Source organism: Lachancea thermotolerans, assembly GCF_000142805.1.
Source record: "Lachancea thermotolerans CBS 6340 chromosome H complete sequence".
NCBI lineage: Eukaryota > Fungi > Ascomycota > Saccharomycetes > Saccharomycetales > Saccharomycetaceae > Lachancea > Lachancea thermotolerans.
The window spans coordinates 1,016,753-1,033,766 of NC_013084.1; the positions used below are offsets into that span (position 1 = coordinate 1,016,753).

A 17,014-nucleotide genomic window follows, 5' to 3' on the forward strand; every position below is an offset into this window, starting at 1 on the left:
AATAACTGACACCAAATTGGACCGGCCTGCGTACTTCCTTTTCCCACCCGTGTTCCAAAAGGAATAACTCTCTACTGGTACTGCTGAGTTCGCGATGTTTGACTGCGCTCATACTACTGCGTGGACTTTGACACGACATTATAGGCCATCGTGAGATGCAAAAAGAAAGGCTCGCTAGACCGCCAGTGGTAGCGGTGAAAAATTTTCTAAGCTCATCGCATCGGCAAATGCCAAAAATTTTTTTCTCCTGAAGTCTATATAACTGAGAGGGCAGCGGACGTTCCAGTTTCAACTTTCTAAACGTCAGATTTCTGTGTGAAACTAGCGAGTCTCGAAACCGCAGATGTCTGATTCCGAACAATCTATCAAAGTTCTTAACGAACTTTTCGAGAAGCTTTCGGTCGCTACCCCAGAGACCAGAGAGGCTACCGCTGTCGAGATCTCTTCGTTCTTGAACGGTAACATCATCGAGCATGACGTTCCTGAGCAGTTCTTCGCCAGCATCTCCAAGGCTTTGAAGGACAAGAAGGCCGCTTCCAACGCTTTGGAGGCCATCATCCGTGTCGCCAGCGAGTCCAACTTGGCCCCATCCGTCGAGGCCTGTGTTGTCCGTTTGGTGCCTGAGATCTGTGCCAAGGCCGGTGACAAGGACAAGGACATCCAGCAACAGGCTTCTACCGCCTTGTTGGCTATCGTCAAGGCTATCAACCCAGTTGCCACCAAGGTTTTGTTGCCTCACTTGACCACCCGTATTGCTGAGACCAACAAATGGCAGGAGAAGGTCGCCATCTTGGCTGCCGTTTCCGATCTGGTTGACGCCGCTAAGACTCAGGTCGCTTTGAGAATGCCTGAGTTGATCCCAGTTTTGTCTGAGGCTATGTGGGACACCAAGAAGGAGGTCAAGGAGGCTGCCACTGCCACCATCACCAAGGCCACTGAGACTGTCGACAACAAGGATATCGACCGTTTCATTCCTAAGTTGATTGAGTGTATCGCCAACCCTAAGGAGGTCCCAGAGACCGTCCACTTGCTGGGTGCCACCACTTTCGTCGCTGAGGTTACCCCAGCTACCTTGTCCATCATGGTTCCATTGTTGGCCAGAGGTTTGGCTGAGAGAGAGACCTCTATCAAGCGTAAGGCTGCTGTCATTATCGACAACATGTGTAAGCTGGTCGAGGACCCTCAGGTCGTTGCTCCTTTCTTGAGCAAGCTGTTGCCAGGTTTGAAGAACAACTTCGCCACCATTGCCGACCCAGAAGCCCGTGAGGTTACTTTGAGAGCCTTGAAGACTTTGAGAAGAGTTGGTAATGTCGGTGCGGACGACTCTCTACCAGAGGTCTCCCACGCCGGTGACATTTCCACCACCAGAGGTGTCTTGGACTCTCTGTTGAAGGACAAGAAGATCGACTCCAGATTCGAGCATGTCAAGCACTACATTGCTGGTATGGCCGCTGACTTGATCGACGAGAGAATCATCGACCAACAGGCTTGGTTCACTCACGTTCTACCATACGCCACCGTCTTCTTGCACGAGAGAGAGGCCAAGGAGATCATCGACGACTTCAGAAAGCTGGCCGTTGACAACATCCCTGTCGGTCCAAACTTCGACGATGAGGAGGACGAGGGTGAGGACTTGTGTAACTGTGAGTTCTCTCTGGCCTACGGTGCTAAGATCTTGTTGAACAAGACTCAGCTGAGATTGAAGAGAGCTAGAAGATACGGTCTGTGTGGTCCTAACGGTGCTGGTAAGTCCACCTTGATGAGAGCCATTGCTAACGGCCAAGTCGACGGTTTCCCAACCCAGGACGAGTGTAGAACTGTCTACGTCGAGCACGACATTGACGGTACTCACTCCGACACCTCCGTCTTGGACTTCGTCTTCCAGGGTGACGTCGGTACCAAGGAGGTCATCACTGAGAAGCTGAGAGAGTTCGGTTTCTCTGACGAGATGATCAACATGCCAATCTCCTCCCTATCTGGTGGTTGGAAGATGAAGCTGGCTTTGGCCAGAGCTGTGTTGAAGAACGCCGACATCTTGTTGTTGGATGAGCCAACTAACCATTTGGACACTGTTAACGTCGCTTGGTTGGTTAACTACTTGAACACATGTGGTATCACTTCTATCATTGTTTCTCACGACTCTGGGTTCTTGGACAGCGTTACTCAATACATTATCCACTACGAGGGTCTGAAGTTGAGAAAGTACAAGGGTAACATGTCTGAGTTTGTCAAGAAGTGCCCAACCGCCAAGTCTTACTACGAGCTAGGCGCCTCCGACTTGGAGTTCAGATTCCCAGAGCCAGGTTTCTTGGAGGGTGTCAAGACCAAGCAGAAGGCTATCGTTAAGGTCTCCAACATGAGCTTCCAGTACCCAGGTACCGCCAAGCCTCAAATCCGCGACGTTTCTTTCCAGTGCTCCCTTTCTTCCAGAATTGCTGTCATTGGTCCAAACGGTGCTGGTAAGTCCACCTTGATCAACGTCTTGACTGGTGAGTTGCTGCCAACTACCGGTGAGGTCTACACTCATGAGAACTGTCGTATCGCTTACATTAAGCAGCACGCTTTCGCTCACATCGAGTCCCACTTGGACAAGACCCCATCTGAGTACATCCAGTGGAGATTCCAAACTGGTGAAGACAGAGAGACCATGGACAGAGCCAACAGAGTCATCAACGAGGAGGATGCTGAGTCCATGAACAAGATCTTCAAGATCGAGGGTACCCCAAGAAGAATTCAGGGCATCCACGCCAGAAGAAAGTTCAAGAACTCTTACGAGTACGAGTGTTCTTTCTTGTTGGGTGAGAACATTGGTATGAAGTCTGAGAGATGGGTTCCAATGATGTCCGTTGACAACGCCTGGATTCCAAGAGGTGAGTTGGTCGAGTCTCACTCTAAGATGGTTGCTGAGGTTGACATGAAGGAGGCTTTGGCTTCCGGTCAGTTCCGTCCTTTGACCAGAAAGGAGATCGAAGAGCACTGTGCCATGTTGGGTCTAGACGCTGAGTTGGTTTCCCACTCCAGAATCAGAGGTTTGTCTGGTGGTCAAAAGGTCAAGTTGGTCTTGGCCGCCTGTTCGTGGCAGAGACCTCACTTGATCGTCTTGGATGAGCCTACTAACTATTTGGACAGAGACTCTTTGGGTGCTTTGTCCAAGGCTTTGAAGGCTTTCGACGGTGGTGTTATCATCATTACTCACTCTGCTGAGTTCACCAAGAACTTGACTGAGGAAGTCTGGGCCGTTAACAACGGTGTCATGGTTCCATCTGGACACAACTGGGTTGCTGGCCAGGGTTCCGGTCCAAGAATCGAGAAGAAGGAGGACGAAGAGGACAAATTCGATGCCATGGGTAACAAGATTAGCAGTGGTACTAAGAAGAAGAAGTTGTCTTCTGCCGAGCTAAGAAAGAAGAAGAAGGAGAGAATGAAGAAGAAGAAGGAGATGGGTGACGCTTACGTTTCCTCCGATGAAGACTTTTAAGAATGATAAACTTTATTTAATGCCTTTCTTCATTTCTTAACGCGAGTGATGTCACTTCTAGGGTGAGCACGTTACCTGTAACGTACTCCCTTCCACATGTATTCTAGTTTGGTGTATACACTTAAGTAATAGAGACTGTAAACTCTCAAGCTGTTTTATTTTTTAAACGGGGTTTTGAATATAATTATTCGAATTGCTCGAGAATTCAAGTTAAAACAAGATCCAAGAGTTAGAATTTAGTCGAAATGGGGGAATTCTTTTGGAAAATGAGGTTCTGTCTTCCGCTTTTGGCGTGGGCAGCACTATTTTGCACCTTAGCGGCGACCAAGGTAAATGCCTTTGCAGAAGCTGTCTGTCCTAAGTTTCCGCTCATAAGAGAATCAACAGTAAGCTAACAATGGACACCTTCATTGAAAAAGGTGGTTGAACCAAGTCTAACTAACTTCCGGTCGTCTCTATGTGACGAAGAAACAAATTATATCGAGCGCCGCGGCGAACTCATGAGAGGCAAGCTGGAGGTTTTTATGAGAAGTCTAAACGTAAGAGCCGCCGACGTTGAAAACTTGGTTAATATTTCTCACCAGCAAATAAACATGGGGCTTGCAGTGTCAGGAGGTGGTTATAGATCAATGCTTACCGGATCAGGTTTCTTATTAGGAATGCAAGAGTATGGTTTGGTTGACTGCCTCAACTACATCACTGGAGTTTCAGGCGGTAGCTGGATCCTTGCGAAATTGATATCAAATGGGTTTGATTTCGACTCACTTGGACAATGGGAATTGGAAAGGAGCCTGCTTGAAGGCGTGCCAGACCTTGACATCCCCGACGGAAATGTCGCTACAATGCTAGAGACCAACAATCTCAGTGAAATATTCAAGGCTGATAAGTGGTTTTACGATAAACTAACTCAAGCGTCAGGGCTTTGGAAAAGAAATGCAGACCCTCAACCTCTTGATATATTTGAACAATTTTACTCGGAGCTAGAACAATATACACAACTTCAACCGCTGGGCAGACTAGAGAGCCGAAATCCGAAACCACTTTCAAGAATCACAAAAGCCGTAGCTCGACTTTTCTCTTCTGGGGGAGGGAAAGAGGAACAGGTAAATAAACTGTTAAATGCCTCAAATGAGTTTCGTCAGGTCGTTCAAACTTATGTTGCTCTTCACCTCAAGGTCAAATCCAAGAAATTTGAGGGGTTTCCTTTATCATTCACAGATTATTGGGGACACGCTTTAATAGGTGCCATCGCGCCGTCATCCGAAGCAAAGTCAGTGAGTTCTTTGCTAGACCAAAGCCCCGCATTCCAGAACTTTAAGACGCCTTTGCCGATCTTTGTTGCCAACTGCAAAAACAAAGACCTTGAAAATGCAGTATTTGAATTCACGCCTTTTGAGTTTGGGTCATGGAACAGCCTAGGGCTTTTTGTGAAGCTTCGCTTCCTAGGTTCTAAAATTGTGGCCGGTCAGGCTCTCAAATGCTTCACAGGGTTTGATGAAGTGGGATTTTTAGCCGCCACCTCTTCTTCACTGTTCAACAACGTCCTAGTTTATGTGTGGCATCTTGTTGCTCCATCGATGGATATGCGTATGGCAGTAAGGGCCATTTTTAGCGCATTCAATCTTCATGGTATCAAGGCAGAAATCGAGGCGTCCAATGGCGGCAAAGAATTTAGTCACCCTGAATATGCAATCTATCAGCCGAACCCATTTTTCGGGTACCCGGGAAAGAATAACATACTAGCTGAGCAGGACCAACTATACCTTGTCGATGGCGGTGAAGACGGCGAAAATATTCCAATCGGTCCACTGCTAATTGAACAAAGAAGATTAGATGTTATTTTTGCACTGGATTCAAGTTCCGATATGGGCAGTTTTCCCAATGGTTCCATGCTTCGAAATTTTTACGAAAATCATGAAATAAAGAGTTCTAGTTCTAGTGGCCCTTTCAATTTGCTGCCTTATATTCCTCCAAGCGGTGAATTCGTCAACGAGGGCTTACTGTCACGCCCTGTTGCCTTTGGCTGTCACTTAGAAAGCTTCCCAGAACTTTATGGTAGAAATCAAGGAAATCTCAGCGCGGTACCACTGCCTCCTATAATAATCTACCATGCGAATTCAGAGCATTCATTCCCATCTAATATGTCAACTTTTAAATTACGATACACCGCTGATGAGGTGCAGAAAATGATTCAAAATGGTAAAGACATCTTTAATTTTGATTCCAGCCCAAAGTACAAAAGGTGCTTAGCCTGTATTATATCCAAAAGGTCATACGACAGAGCCACAATAGACAGTGAGGAAGCGCCCCTTCCATTCTTCTGTGAAGTGTGCTTTAGTGAGTACTGCTATAATTGATTCCCAGCTACGTATTTGACGATTTAAAATAAATATTGGCTAGATTAAAAGCTAAGTAGCTAAATTCTTTAGATCAAATCTTGTAAAACTCGTCACTAAAAGGACCCTTAACTCGACAAAGATGAGGCTTTGGTATATCTTGAGCGCTCTTGCCTTGCCAGCTTTCGGTGTGCCGCTGAAGAACGATGGTTCAGAGATAAATGAAGAAGTCGAAAGAAAGCCCAATGATCTTTCGTGGGAACAATGGCACATGCAGCGTGAACACCAAATGGAAACGTATGAGCCAGAGACGTTCTTCACTCTACATGATATAGGAAATAAGGGTTACTTCGATAGACAGGACATTTTGACCATGTATGGTTTAAACCGTGACGAAGTTGTGGGTAGCGGCGATGGAATGGGAAAGCATGATAATTCAGAGCAGATCGATCAAGAAACTTCAGACCGAGTATTTCAATTGGTAATGGAATTGCTTGATGTTGACGATGACAGCAAAATTGAGAAGCAGGAATATCTAGATTTTGCAAAGAGAGGAGGACAGCTTCCTGACCTCGGTGTTGGGGTTGGTCATCATTCCGACTTTGAACTTGAATATGAACTACATCACTGGAACAAGTACCATATGGACAAGGATCCTGATGTGAAGGTAGTTCATAAAGAAGACGTGGCTCATGACCTTTTACACCACGAACACAAAATGGAGCACGAAGATCAAGTGCAACAGGGCGCTTCAAGAGTGACGGTAGTCACTGACGATGAACTTGAGGCCAGAATTAAACTGGAAAACATTCCTCAAAAGTTCAAGAACGGCTTTTAATTACATAAATACGGAAATAGCCTTCTCGCAGGAAACTGTAAATTAGTTTTGCAAAGAGCTCAGAACGTTGGCCAACATATGGTTGTCAAATATGTCTGAGTCTACAGCATGTGTGCGAACGCCCTGAGCGTTTAATGCATAAGTGTCAACCGGTATTTCGCCTTTCTCCAGGTACACCACGTCGGTAACAAATTCGTTCCAAACGGTTTTGTCGCCAGTGCTCTCTGATTTGTTTGACTTGCGCCTGCGTCTGTGGTTATGCACAGCCCTGTTCATCGAGTCCACCACCAATTGAACTATGTCCGCGCCGTTGAGGCCAAATGTCTCGCGATCATACTTGTTGTTGATGAGAAGGACCTTAGCAGCGCGCGAGTTCTCGGCAATGGTCTCTGCGACGTTGCCGAGAATTACTATAGGAAGGAGACTTGTCACTACAGAGCCCACTGAGTACACGATCATGTCAAAGGTTTTGAGTTTACCTATAGCTCTGCTATTGCCGCGCGGGAGGACTTCCTCGCCATAAGGATTGATGTAGAAGATGCGGCGAACTGGCGCGGGTAGCAATTGGTCCTCGCTTATATCAAGTTTATCGAAGTGCAATTGCGAGAGCTTCAGCTCCGGATGGATGTAGCCAGCGTATGCATATTCCTCGTGGTCATCGTCTTCCTCCGAGGAGGACGAGGAGGACAGGGAGACATTGTCACCGTGGCCAGTCTGCTCATGACTGCTATCTGCCCTGCCGTGGCCCGTGTCTTGGACACGCAAATGCACAAAACTCTCAGGCGCCACCAGTGAATCTGTGCTTGCGTTGGGAGCGCACAGAGCAGGCGTTGCGGCCCGTAATCGACGGGCACTCCTCAATTTTTGTGTTGACGGATGCGAGATTTGAGACTGGCCTGTAATGACGTCGCCGTTTTGTAGAAGCGCCGAAATATGGTGTGTGTGGTTCGTGTTGATGCAGGGAACAACACTGATGCGCTCATCGCAGCGGCACACGCGGTGTGTGAGTTCTATCGAAGCGTCCAGGGACCCCAGGAACAGCCGCACGCCTGTCAGGAACAGGTTGCCAATGCTTGCTTTTTCGAACTGGAAGGGCGCGGAACTCTTGTGTTTCTTGAGCAGCTCGCCTTGCATGTGCACGAGGAAAGAGCGGCAAATGTCCTTGACCTCGCTAGGGAAGTCCGCCCATACGTCGTGAGTACCGTCCACTATCGCATTCCACTCATATTTCGCCGCAACGACCTCATTGGGCAGCCGGTACCCCAGCAGCCGCGCCAATGCGTCGTCGCGGATCAGCCGGACCAGCCTCGAGCGCACGTCGCCGATGGCCGGCCCTCCAACCACACGAAGGATCTCGCTAGTCGATCCGCCGTTGTCGGAAATAGGCAGCATGAAGCAGAGCTCGCGCGAAACTGCTTCAAATGCCGGAAGTAACGCATTGGCCGCAGTACCGCCCGACAGCACCACGATGTTCATGCTGTGCGCAGATTGCGTGTTCCGCGTTTTGCGCGGTTTAGGTGCCGGAGCTCGCTGTACGGGCGCCTTGCTAAGACCCCTAATTAAATTCTGGCCGCCAGTACTATCGTGCGACAGATGTGATGGCTTGCTGGCGCTGGAAAGTGCCTGCGTCGCTCTTTCTGGCGGTTTCTTGCGCGTGGCAGCGGATTGCGACTATAAAAAAGGTTTTTAAAGGAGCAAACCTTGATGGAAACTAAACCGCACTCTTGGGCTCGCGGCAACAACAAAGACGCACGTATCGTCAATAGCGCAAGCACACTTCACTCATACCCACACACTTTTCACAATGGTTAAGGCAGTTATCTTCACCGACTTCGACGGCACAGTGACATGGCAAGATTCGAACGATTTCCTGACGGACAACAAGGGCTTCGGTAAGGTCGAGAGAGAAAAGGTATTCGAAGGCGTGCTGGATGGCAGCAAGTCATTCCGCGACGGATTCTGGGAGATGCTGGAGTCGGTCAAGACCCCTTTCCCAGAGTGCGTGAAGCTACTGGAGCAAAACATCGACTTGGACCCTGGATTCAAGGACACCTACGAGTGGGCGCAGGAAAACGGCGTTCCAATTGTGGTCATATCAAGTGGTATGCGCCCACTGATCCGCGCGCTGTTGGAGCGCCTGGTGGGCCCTGAGGCCATTAAGAACATCGAGATTGTGTCGAACGAGGTCGAAATCGACGACGACGGGCAATGGCGCATTGTGTACAAGGACGAGACGCCTTTCGGCCACGACAAGTCCCGCAGCATCAAGGCCTACAAGAAGAAGTTCGAGGCTGACGGCGAGCACCCCACCTACTTCTACTGCGGTGACGGTGTGTCCGACCTGAGCGCGGCGAAGGAATGCGACCTGCTGTTCGCGAAGCGCGGCAAGGACTTGGTCACCTACTGCAAACGTCAGGACGTGCCTTTCCATGAGTTTGACACCTACGAGGACATCCTGAAGAGCATGAAGCAGGTGCTCGCGGGCGAGAAGACCGTGAAGGAGCTCATGCAGAACTGAAGGGCCCTACGAGGCCCGGCTTGTGTAGAAACGTATATATCTAGACGAAACTCGCGGTGGCACCCGAAGCCTGGTGCTGCTGCTTAACACTGAACGCAGAGAGCCTTGACGCTCGCAAGCGGCGTCCTGTTCGACACCTGGTCGCTGGCGTGGAACTACTCACTTGGTTTTGGTCACGTGCCTATAATGCGGAGAGCGTCAGCTGACAGTGAGACGTGCCTGCATCACATGTCCGTATTTTGACTAGATCACGTTCTAGGTCACATGACAGGTCACATGACCGTGGTGCCCAAAAGTCGGACTTGTCACGTGGATGTCATGTGTGAGGGTTAGCTATCATCTTTTTCCATACCGTCGCGCTCTCCAACATCGTCCATTGACCCAGCTGCCCTTATCCCGGGAAAGAGCCCAGCCCCCACTCCAAGTGCACAAGGCCACGCGGGCGGCCACGCACGCCGCCGCCGACCTCGGCTATCACCAAACTCGCCGCCGAGCGGCAGGGTACATAAGCACGGGGCGTGGGACGAGCTTTGTTGGGCAAGAATGGTACTGTTAGATCACTGAGACGTATCTTTCTGGTTGTTCGAGGTTTGCCAAGAACACTGTAAGATATCGCCAAGGTTTCCAGGGTTTTTTGAACGTTTCGAACTCTCTTTCCCCAGTATGGCCAAAATTCGGGTCGCTAATCCCATCGTGGAGATGGACGGCGACGAGCAAACGCGCATCATCTGGCACCTTATCCGCGAGAAGCTGATCATGCCTTTCCTGGACATAGATCTCAAGTACTACGACCTCTCAATTCAGAATCGTGACGCGACTGACGACGAGGTAACGGCAGCGTCTGCGCGGGCAACGCTGAAGTACGGGGTCGCGGTCAAGTGCGCGACTGTGACGCCCGATGAAGCGCGCGTGCGGGAGTTCGGGCTCAAGCGTATGTGGGCGTCGCCCAACGGCACGATCCGCAACATTCTCGGGGGCACGGTGTTCCGCGAGCCCATTGTGATCCCCCGGATCCCGCGGCTGGTGCCCGGGTGGCAGCGGCCCATCATCATCGGACGGCACGCGTTCGGGGACCAGTACAAGGCCACGGACGTGGCAATTGAGGGCGCAGGCGAGCTGCGGCTGGTTTTTCGGTCGCGGGATGGGGACCAGGCCAAGGACCTGGACCTGCAGGTGTACGAATTCCCCGAGTCCGGCGGCGTGGCGCTCGCGATGTACAACACTACGGAGTCGATTCGCGGGTTTGCGCGGGCTAGCTTCGAGCTGGCGCTGCAGCGCAAGATGCCGCTGTACTCGACGACCAAAAACACCATACTTAAGCGGTATGACGGGCGTTTCAAGGACGAGTTCGAGGCGATGTACGAGGCCGAGTACCGCGAGCGCTTCGAGCGCGCTGGGATCTGGTACGAACACCGACTGATTGATGACATGGTCGCACAGATGCTCAAGTCTGCTGGCGGGTTCGTGATCGCGATGAAGAATTACGACGGCGACGTACAGTCGGACATCGTGGCACAGGGCTTTGGCTCGCTCGGCCTCATGACCTCCGTGCTTGTGACGCCCGACGGACGTGCCTTTGAAAGCGAGGCTGCCCACGGTACAGTCACCCGCCACTTTCGATTACACCAGCAGGGCAAAGAGACCTCGACCAACTCGATAGCGTCTATCTTCGCGTGGACACGCGGCCTGCTCCAACGCGGCCGCCTCGACGGCACGCCTGAAGTTGAAGGCTTCGCGCGGGCACTTGAGACCGCCACGGTCGCCACCGTGAACGAGGACGGCATCATGACCAAGGATCTCGCGCTAATGCTGGGCCGCACCGACCGCGCTAGCTACGTGACCACAGAGGACTTCATCGACGCGGTCGAGCAGCGTCTTATACGTAGCCTTAAAGAGGACCGCTAGGATGTAGCGCTCTGGCTGCGCCCAGCGGCCCCTGGAGCTGCGAGCCACGCTACTAAGTACTTAGGATAACACATTATTTATTGAGACAAGCGGCCGTTCTGCGGGCCGTGTATTAAACGAAACTTGAGCAGTCGTGGGTGCCAGCGCCCTCGGACCGCATCCGATATTATGAAATTTGCAGGTGCACATTCTAGTATATTAGAGCTTCACGGTTTCTACGCAGCGTCTCTTACAGAATTTCTATCCAGGTTCTCTATATACTATCGCTTTCCGCAGAGAACTTGCAGATGAGCGCTATGTTGACAATTGGTACCCCAGGCTGCGTGACAAAGCGAGCCGATGCAAAAATCAGCGAAAGATCTCTCAGAGAAAGTACGATTCCACTCATCGCGGACAACATCCGCTCCAAGGCCATTGCCTAACATTCCCCAGCGTTACGTTGAACTTCACAGGCTTTTTCTTTAAGGTTAAGAAGCGTTTAAAACAGCCATACTTCAACAGTTATCCGCGATAGTTTAGTGGCTAGAATTCGAGCTTGTCGCGCTCGGGACCGGGGTTCGATTCCCCGTCGCGGAGAATTTTTTGCTCCGGCTGTCTCAGATACTTGTAATGGCACAGCGTTCATAGTCCGTCATGGGTACTTACCGCTCGCATCATCTAGAGTATTGAGGTTCTATTTATCAAAAATGTCTTGCAATTACTACACAACTTCCTGTACAGTGCGCGCCGCGTGCAACGCGGCACTGCGTTCCTGTGTTTTACTCGGCAAACTCCGGTCTCAGGTCCGAGCGCCGAGGTGCCACTAGCGGATGTAACTGCGCTAGGTATGTGAATGCCCACATCAGGTACATCATGGCCAGTGTCAGGATTACCGTGCTCCTCCAAACTCTGTCATTAAGAGTTTCTTGTTAGTATGTTGTCTGCATCACGAGACTCTGCAACCACCCCTGCGACCGTCGGTGCCGCTATCTGTGCTACAGCGAGTAGCAGCACGGGTTGCAGCTCCGACCGTCACAGGAGCGGTCGCAATCTTGGCGCTTTCTTAGCTCTTCATATCTTGTCAACTTACGTTTGGTTCTCCTTTGGTGCAAAGACCCAGAAGATCACACTAGCTAGTGCAACGGTCAAAAACACTGCAACAACGGTGTAACTGTAACTCATCTTGTTAGTAGTCCACAGCCATAGCTTATGAAGGGTGCGCAAACTTACAAGCTCATCAGGATCGTCGGTTTTTGTCTTGGTGTTGGTCGCGGTGGTGCGCTGGTGACGGTTAATTTACCATATTTTCAAAAACCCTTTCTATATTTTACTCTTTCTACGAAATCAGGAGCATCACCACCAAAACAGACGGCGATGAATGCAGTGAACCTGCCGCCGCAGGTGTTGGACTGGCTTTTCAAGGTCCTACAACCAGTAAGTGCATAATTGCGTGCGTGTAACCGCACCTACTTCGAGACACAGTTCACTAACGTTCTTCCCGCCAGTACTACGATGCGAGAACGACATTCCGGGACGTGGTGTTCACATTGAGCGAGAACACGGCACTACGGCCCAAAACGCGTGTATTCACAGACTTTCAAGGAAGATCTCAGCTGCTCCTGTGCTTGTACGGGAGGCTTGAATCCGTACCCGTGCTGGTTTGGGTGCCCCTTGAGTACCCGATAGCGGCGCCTTACCCGTTTGTTGACCTCGAGGCACTGCGCGGTGCACGCCTACGAGCCAATTCGTACGTGGACGCAAACGGCGCTTTTTCAGTGCCGGCGCTCGATCGGTGGGACCCGCAGGTCTCGACCGTGGGTGGGCTAGTGAGCGAAATGGCGCGTGCTATAACTGAAGAGCCGCCAGTATACATGGATGAAGAGCTTCAAAGCCCGCCCATCCCACCGCGTGCTGCGCTTGTCCCTACAGCCGTTCCCAATGCTGTGGTCGACGACCTGGTGCGCCGAGTTGGCGCTTCCAGCCTGGAGGACGACATTTCATCACGCGCGCCGGCCCTGCCGCCCAAGCCTCCTCTGGGTGTTGCATCTGAAAGCTCTAACACTCCTGTTGTACCTCTACCTCCCAGGCCTCCTATGGTTGCGCCCGAGCGTTCTGTTGAAACCTCGTATTCCTCACACTCTCTGCAGCCGCCTGCCAGCATACCCACTTCTCCTCATGATACGCCACTTCCTCCCAGGCCTCCTACCAAAAACTCCTTCTCAAGCCAAGCATATACAGACGGCCAACTAGATACTCAACAGACTGGAAACCCTGCTGCCAGTGTCACAACTGCCCCGGCGACGCCACAGCCAATCCCTGACCTTATGGGCACTGACACGGGCGCCGAGAGCAACTCCTCACATCATCACGCTATAGAAGAGCTCCGTCACACTATTGCTTCGCTCAGCGAGCAGGACCGCCAATCAGTTCAGGAGACGCTAAAGACCCGCATGTATGCGGTGCAAAACGCGACAGCACAGTTCAAACACATCAGCGATCACGAGGCTGCTGCCCTAAAGCAGTTCAGCCAGACGCTGTGCTCCAGGCGCCAGGCTCTGCGAGAAAATCTGGATCAAGTCGATCTGCAGCTACAAAAAGCGCAACAATACATCCAAGACTATGGGCCGGACACAGACTTGCGCTCAATTCTTGCTCCGGAGCCTGCAGGAGTTCAACAGCTTCGCAGTCTAGTTGCTAAGGACCATGCCATCACAGATGCCATTCATGCCCTCACCCGCATGCTCGGCCAAAACTCGATCACGCTTGACATATTCATAAAGAAGACTCGCTCCTTGGGCAGGGATCAATTCCTCGCGCGCGTGCATATAAACAAAATACTGGGGCAGATCCAACCTCGCAGTAACTAGTGTTCTCGTACTGTGCTGATCTGGTAGGTCTACAGTCCATACAAGCCCTGCCATTCATTCCACAGCACGTGATCTTGGCACGAGGACCGGTATCAAATCACATGATTATCACATGGGCCATTTTTGTCCGCTTTCTTTTTTTGAGTATTCCGTGAGCATCGTCTGGAAAAATTTTTTCGATGAGATGAGAAACATCTTGGATTGAAGATTGATCAATTGAAGAGTGGTAAAGTAGTCGATCGAGGCCTGTTGCGATGTCTGAAGAGTACTTAATCAAGCCTGAGAACGTGGCACCTACCACTGATGCGAGCGAGTGGCCTCTGCTGCTGAAAAATTACGACAAGCTGTTGGTAAGAAGCGGCCACTACACTCCAATTCCTACCGGCTCTTCTCCACACAAGAGAGACTTGAAGTCGTACATCAGCTCCGGTGTGATTAACCTGGACAAACCTTCCAATCCTTCCTCTCACGAGGTTGTTGCTTGGATCAAGCGTATCTTGCGTTGCGAGAAGACTGGTCACTCTGGTACCTTGGACCCTAAGGTTACTGGTTGTCTTATCGTGTGTGTCGACAGGGCCACCAGACTGGTGAAGTCGCAGCAGGGTGCTGGTAAGGAGTATGTTTGTATCGTGAGATTGCACGATGCTTTGAAGGATGAAAAGGACCTTGGTAGAGGTCTCGAGAACCTGACTGGTGCTCTTTTCCAGAGACCACCTTTGATTTCTGCTGTCAAGCGTCAGTTGCGTGTGCGTACCATTTACGACTCTAACTTGATTGAGTTTGACACCAACAGAAACCTTGGTGTGTTCTGGGCCTCCTGTGAGGCCGGTACCTACATGCGTACCCTGTGTGTCCATTTGGGTATGTTGCTCGGTGTTGGTGGACACATGCAGGAGCTGCGTCGTGTCAGATCTGGTGCTTTGTCCGAGAACGACAACCTCGTCACTCTGCATGATGTTATGGACGCCCAATGGGTTTATGACAACACCAGGGATGAGTCCTACCTGAGAAAGATCATACAGCCTCTGGAGACTCTGCTTCTTGGTTACAAGAGAATTGTCGTCAAGGACTCTGCTGTCAATGCAGTCTGCTACGGTGCCAAATTGATGATTCCAGGTTTGCTGCGCTACGAGGAGGGTATTGAACTTTACGACGAGGTGGTCTTGATGACCACCAAGGGTGAGGCTATTGCCATTGCCATTGCACAAATGTCCACCGTTGATCTCGCTACCTGCGACCACGGTGTGGTTGCCAAGGTGAAACGTTGCATCATGGAGAGAGACCTGTACCCAAGAAGATGGGGTCTAGGTCCTGTTGCTCAAAAGAAGAAGCAAATGAAGGCTGACGGCAAGCTTGACAAGTACGGAAGAGTCAATGAGCAGACTCCAGAAGACTGGAAGAAGTCATACGTCTCTCACGAAGGAGACCAGCCTGCTGCCCAGGTCTCTTCTACCGTAACTGAGTCCGTTTCTGCTACTTCTGACTCTGCCCCTGTCCAGGAAATGGTAAAGGAAGTCAAGGTCGAAACCATTGTTAAGGAGAGCGAAGACGACGAGGACAAGGAAGAGTCGGGCAAGAAGGAAAAGAAGGACAAGAAAGACAAGAAAGAGAAGAAGGAAAAGAAAGAGAAGAAGGAAAAGAAGGACAAGAAGAGAAAGGCTGAAGGTGAGGAATCTGCAGACAAGAAGAAGAAGAAGTCGAAGAAATAAGCTTAACTCAATCCCAGTTGCATTTTTGAACTCATTTTCAATTTTTATGTATAAAATCATCACTGTATATTGTAATTCTAGAGGATATCCAAGCCTTGACAACCTCGTTCACTGAAACTTGAGGCCTAATTCCAGACTGGCCCTCCTGGTGAGTACGGTATTATGGCGAGGTGTACCTTCTACATGTTGTTTCTACTTATGCGAAAATAGGTTGGTGTGGATTCCTGTCAGTCAAAACGGACAGATAATGCAACTACTGATAATGCGATGGTCATGCATGATTAAACAGTCATTAAAATAGGTATTTTACACTCAGAAGTTTTCTGAGATGGCGCGTCTTTGGGAGTCGTTAAGTGTTGCGGGATAATCGATTTTGTATTTCACTATCAGGTTACCGCGCTGACTTGGGTTTTTGGCAACCGGCATACCTTGGCCGGGGTACGTTGAAACGTCCGATGGTTGAACGGGTTGTACCCTGGAAATAGGCAAGGTTCTGCCATCAATGGTTTGGATCGTTTTGTTGAAACCCAACAGGGACTCCTTGAAAGTCAATGGCAGGGTGTAAATCAAGTCATTGCCATCTCTTGTGTAGTTTTCGTGTGGTTTTTCTTGGATGATAAATTGCATTGTCTGTCTGCGGCCAGTGCGAGGGTTGTAGTCACCTTCGTTTTTGTAAGTGATCTTAGTACCTGCTTTCCAGCCAGGTCTTAACTGAATATCAACCTGTTGCTTTTCAGGAGCCCCGCCAGGACCTTTCCGAGTGATCTTGAACGACTTCTTTTTCCCGCTAAACAGATCTTCCAGACTGACCGGCAGATTGACCTGAACAGTCTTTTCCTCGGGTAATGGAGATGAGGCCCCTGAGCTGGAGAACCCGCCAGGCATTCCACCAGTAGTAGTGCGGAAGCCGGCTCCGCCAGGGAACCCGCCTGTGGAGAAGCCGCTCGAACCTCCGCCAGGGAAACCTCCTCCGAACGCATCATCTCCACCAAATCCGAAAGGTGACGCCCCGCCGGATCCACCGCCAAAGAATTGCGAGAAAATGTTGAACGCATCCTCGTTGGAGAAAGAGTGCGAGCTCGCGAACCCAGGGTGACCACCAGCACCGCCGGCGCCGCCGGCACCACCAAAGGCGGGCCCGCCATTTCTTGCTGCTTCCAGGCCATAATTATCGTAGATTTCCCTCTTCTGAGGGTCGTTCAGAATCTCAAAAGCTTCTGAAATTTCCTTAAACTTCTCCGCATCACCAGTAGGCTTATCAGGGTGGTATTTAAGCGCGGCTTTTCTATACCCCTTTTTCAGCTCGGTCTCTTGAGCGGATGGGGACACGCCCAACAGATCATATAGCTTTGTGTCTTTGACCATATTTATTCTGCTCGATCTA

General features: G+C 50.5%; 9 protein-coding genes and 1 non-coding gene across 10 annotated transcripts; 8 read left to right on the forward strand and 2 right to left on the reverse strand.

The window, feature by feature from the left end:
- Nucleotides 1-343: 343 nt before the first annotated feature.
- On the forward strand, nucleotides 344-3,478 carry KLTH0H11902g (KLTH0H11902p; the record flags this gene model as incomplete). The annotated part of the gene is made up of 1 exon (XM_002556339.1): nucleotides 344-3,478. One exon carries the CDS (start codon nucleotides 344-346, stop codon nucleotides 3,476-3,478), a length of 3,135 nt encoding a protein of 1,044 aa, XP_002556385.1.
- Nucleotides 3,479-3,978: 500 nt separating this feature from the next.
- Nucleotides 3,979-5,835, forward strand: SPO1 (putative carboxylic ester hydrolase; the record flags this gene model as incomplete). Its single annotated transcript, XM_002556340.1, has 1 exon — nucleotides 3,979-5,835. One exon carries the CDS (start codon nucleotides 3,979-3,981, stop codon nucleotides 5,833-5,835), a length of 1,857 nt encoding a protein of 618 aa, XP_002556386.1.
- A 121-nt stretch (nucleotides 5,836-5,956) lies between these two features.
- On the forward strand, nucleotides 5,957-6,652 carry SSP120 (nucleobindin SSP120; the record flags this gene model as incomplete). Its single annotated transcript, XM_002556341.1, has 1 exon — nucleotides 5,957-6,652. The coding sequence occupies one exon, from the start codon at nucleotides 5,957-5,959 to the stop codon at nucleotides 6,650-6,652; it is 696 nt and encodes a 231-aa protein (XP_002556387.1).
- A 42-nt stretch (nucleotides 6,653-6,694) lies between these two features.
- On the reverse strand, nucleotides 6,695-8,128 carry KLTH0H11968g (uncharacterized protein; the record flags this gene model as incomplete). Its single annotated transcript, XM_002556342.1, has 1 exon — nucleotides 6,695-8,128. The coding sequence occupies one exon, from the start codon at nucleotides 8,126-8,128 to the stop codon at nucleotides 6,695-6,697; it is 1,434 nt and encodes a 477-aa protein (XP_002556388.1).
- Nucleotides 8,129-8,456: 328 nt separating this feature from the next.
- PYP1 (putative phosphoric monoester hydrolase) lies at nucleotides 8,457-9,170 on the forward strand (the record flags this gene model as incomplete). Its single annotated transcript, XM_002556343.1, has 1 exon — nucleotides 8,457-9,170. One exon carries the CDS (start codon nucleotides 8,457-8,459, stop codon nucleotides 9,168-9,170), a length of 714 nt encoding a protein of 237 aa, XP_002556389.1.
- A 663-nt stretch (nucleotides 9,171-9,833) lies between these two features.
- Nucleotides 9,834-11,075, forward strand: IDP3 (isocitrate dehydrogenase (NADP(+)) IDP3; the record flags this gene model as incomplete). Its single annotated transcript, XM_002556344.1, has 1 exon — nucleotides 9,834-11,075. One exon carries the CDS (start codon nucleotides 9,834-9,836, stop codon nucleotides 11,073-11,075), a length of 1,242 nt encoding a protein of 413 aa, XP_002556390.1.
- Nucleotides 11,076-11,579: 504 nt separating this feature from the next.
- On the forward strand, nucleotides 11,580-11,651 carry KLTH0H12034r. The gene has a single exon. It is a non-coding gene; the product is annotated as a tRNA-Asp (tRNA).
- Nucleotides 11,652-12,263: 612 nt separating this feature from the next.
- On the forward strand, nucleotides 12,264-13,921 carry STP22 (ubiquitin-binding ESCRT-I subunit protein STP22; the record flags this gene model as incomplete). Its single annotated transcript, XM_002556345.1, has 2 exons — nucleotides 12,264-12,488; nucleotides 12,560-13,921. The coding sequence occupies 2 exons, from the start codon at nucleotides 12,264-12,266 to the stop codon at nucleotides 13,919-13,921; spliced, it is 1,587 nt and encodes a 528-aa protein (XP_002556391.1).
- A 254-nt stretch (nucleotides 13,922-14,175) lies between these two features.
- On the forward strand, nucleotides 14,176-15,630 carry CBF5 (pseudouridine synthase CBF5; the record flags this gene model as incomplete). The annotated part of the gene is made up of 1 exon (XM_002556346.1): nucleotides 14,176-15,630. The coding sequence occupies one exon, from the start codon at nucleotides 14,176-14,178 to the stop codon at nucleotides 15,628-15,630; it is 1,455 nt and encodes a 484-aa protein (XP_002556392.1).
- A 312-nt stretch (nucleotides 15,631-15,942) lies between these two features.
- SIS1 (type II HSP40 co-chaperone SIS1) lies at nucleotides 15,943-16,995 on the reverse strand (the record flags this gene model as incomplete). The annotated part of the gene is made up of 1 exon (XM_002556347.1): nucleotides 15,943-16,995. One exon carries the CDS (start codon nucleotides 16,993-16,995, stop codon nucleotides 15,943-15,945), a length of 1,053 nt encoding a protein of 350 aa, XP_002556393.1.
- Between the last annotated feature and the right edge of the window lie 19 nt (nucleotides 16,996-17,014).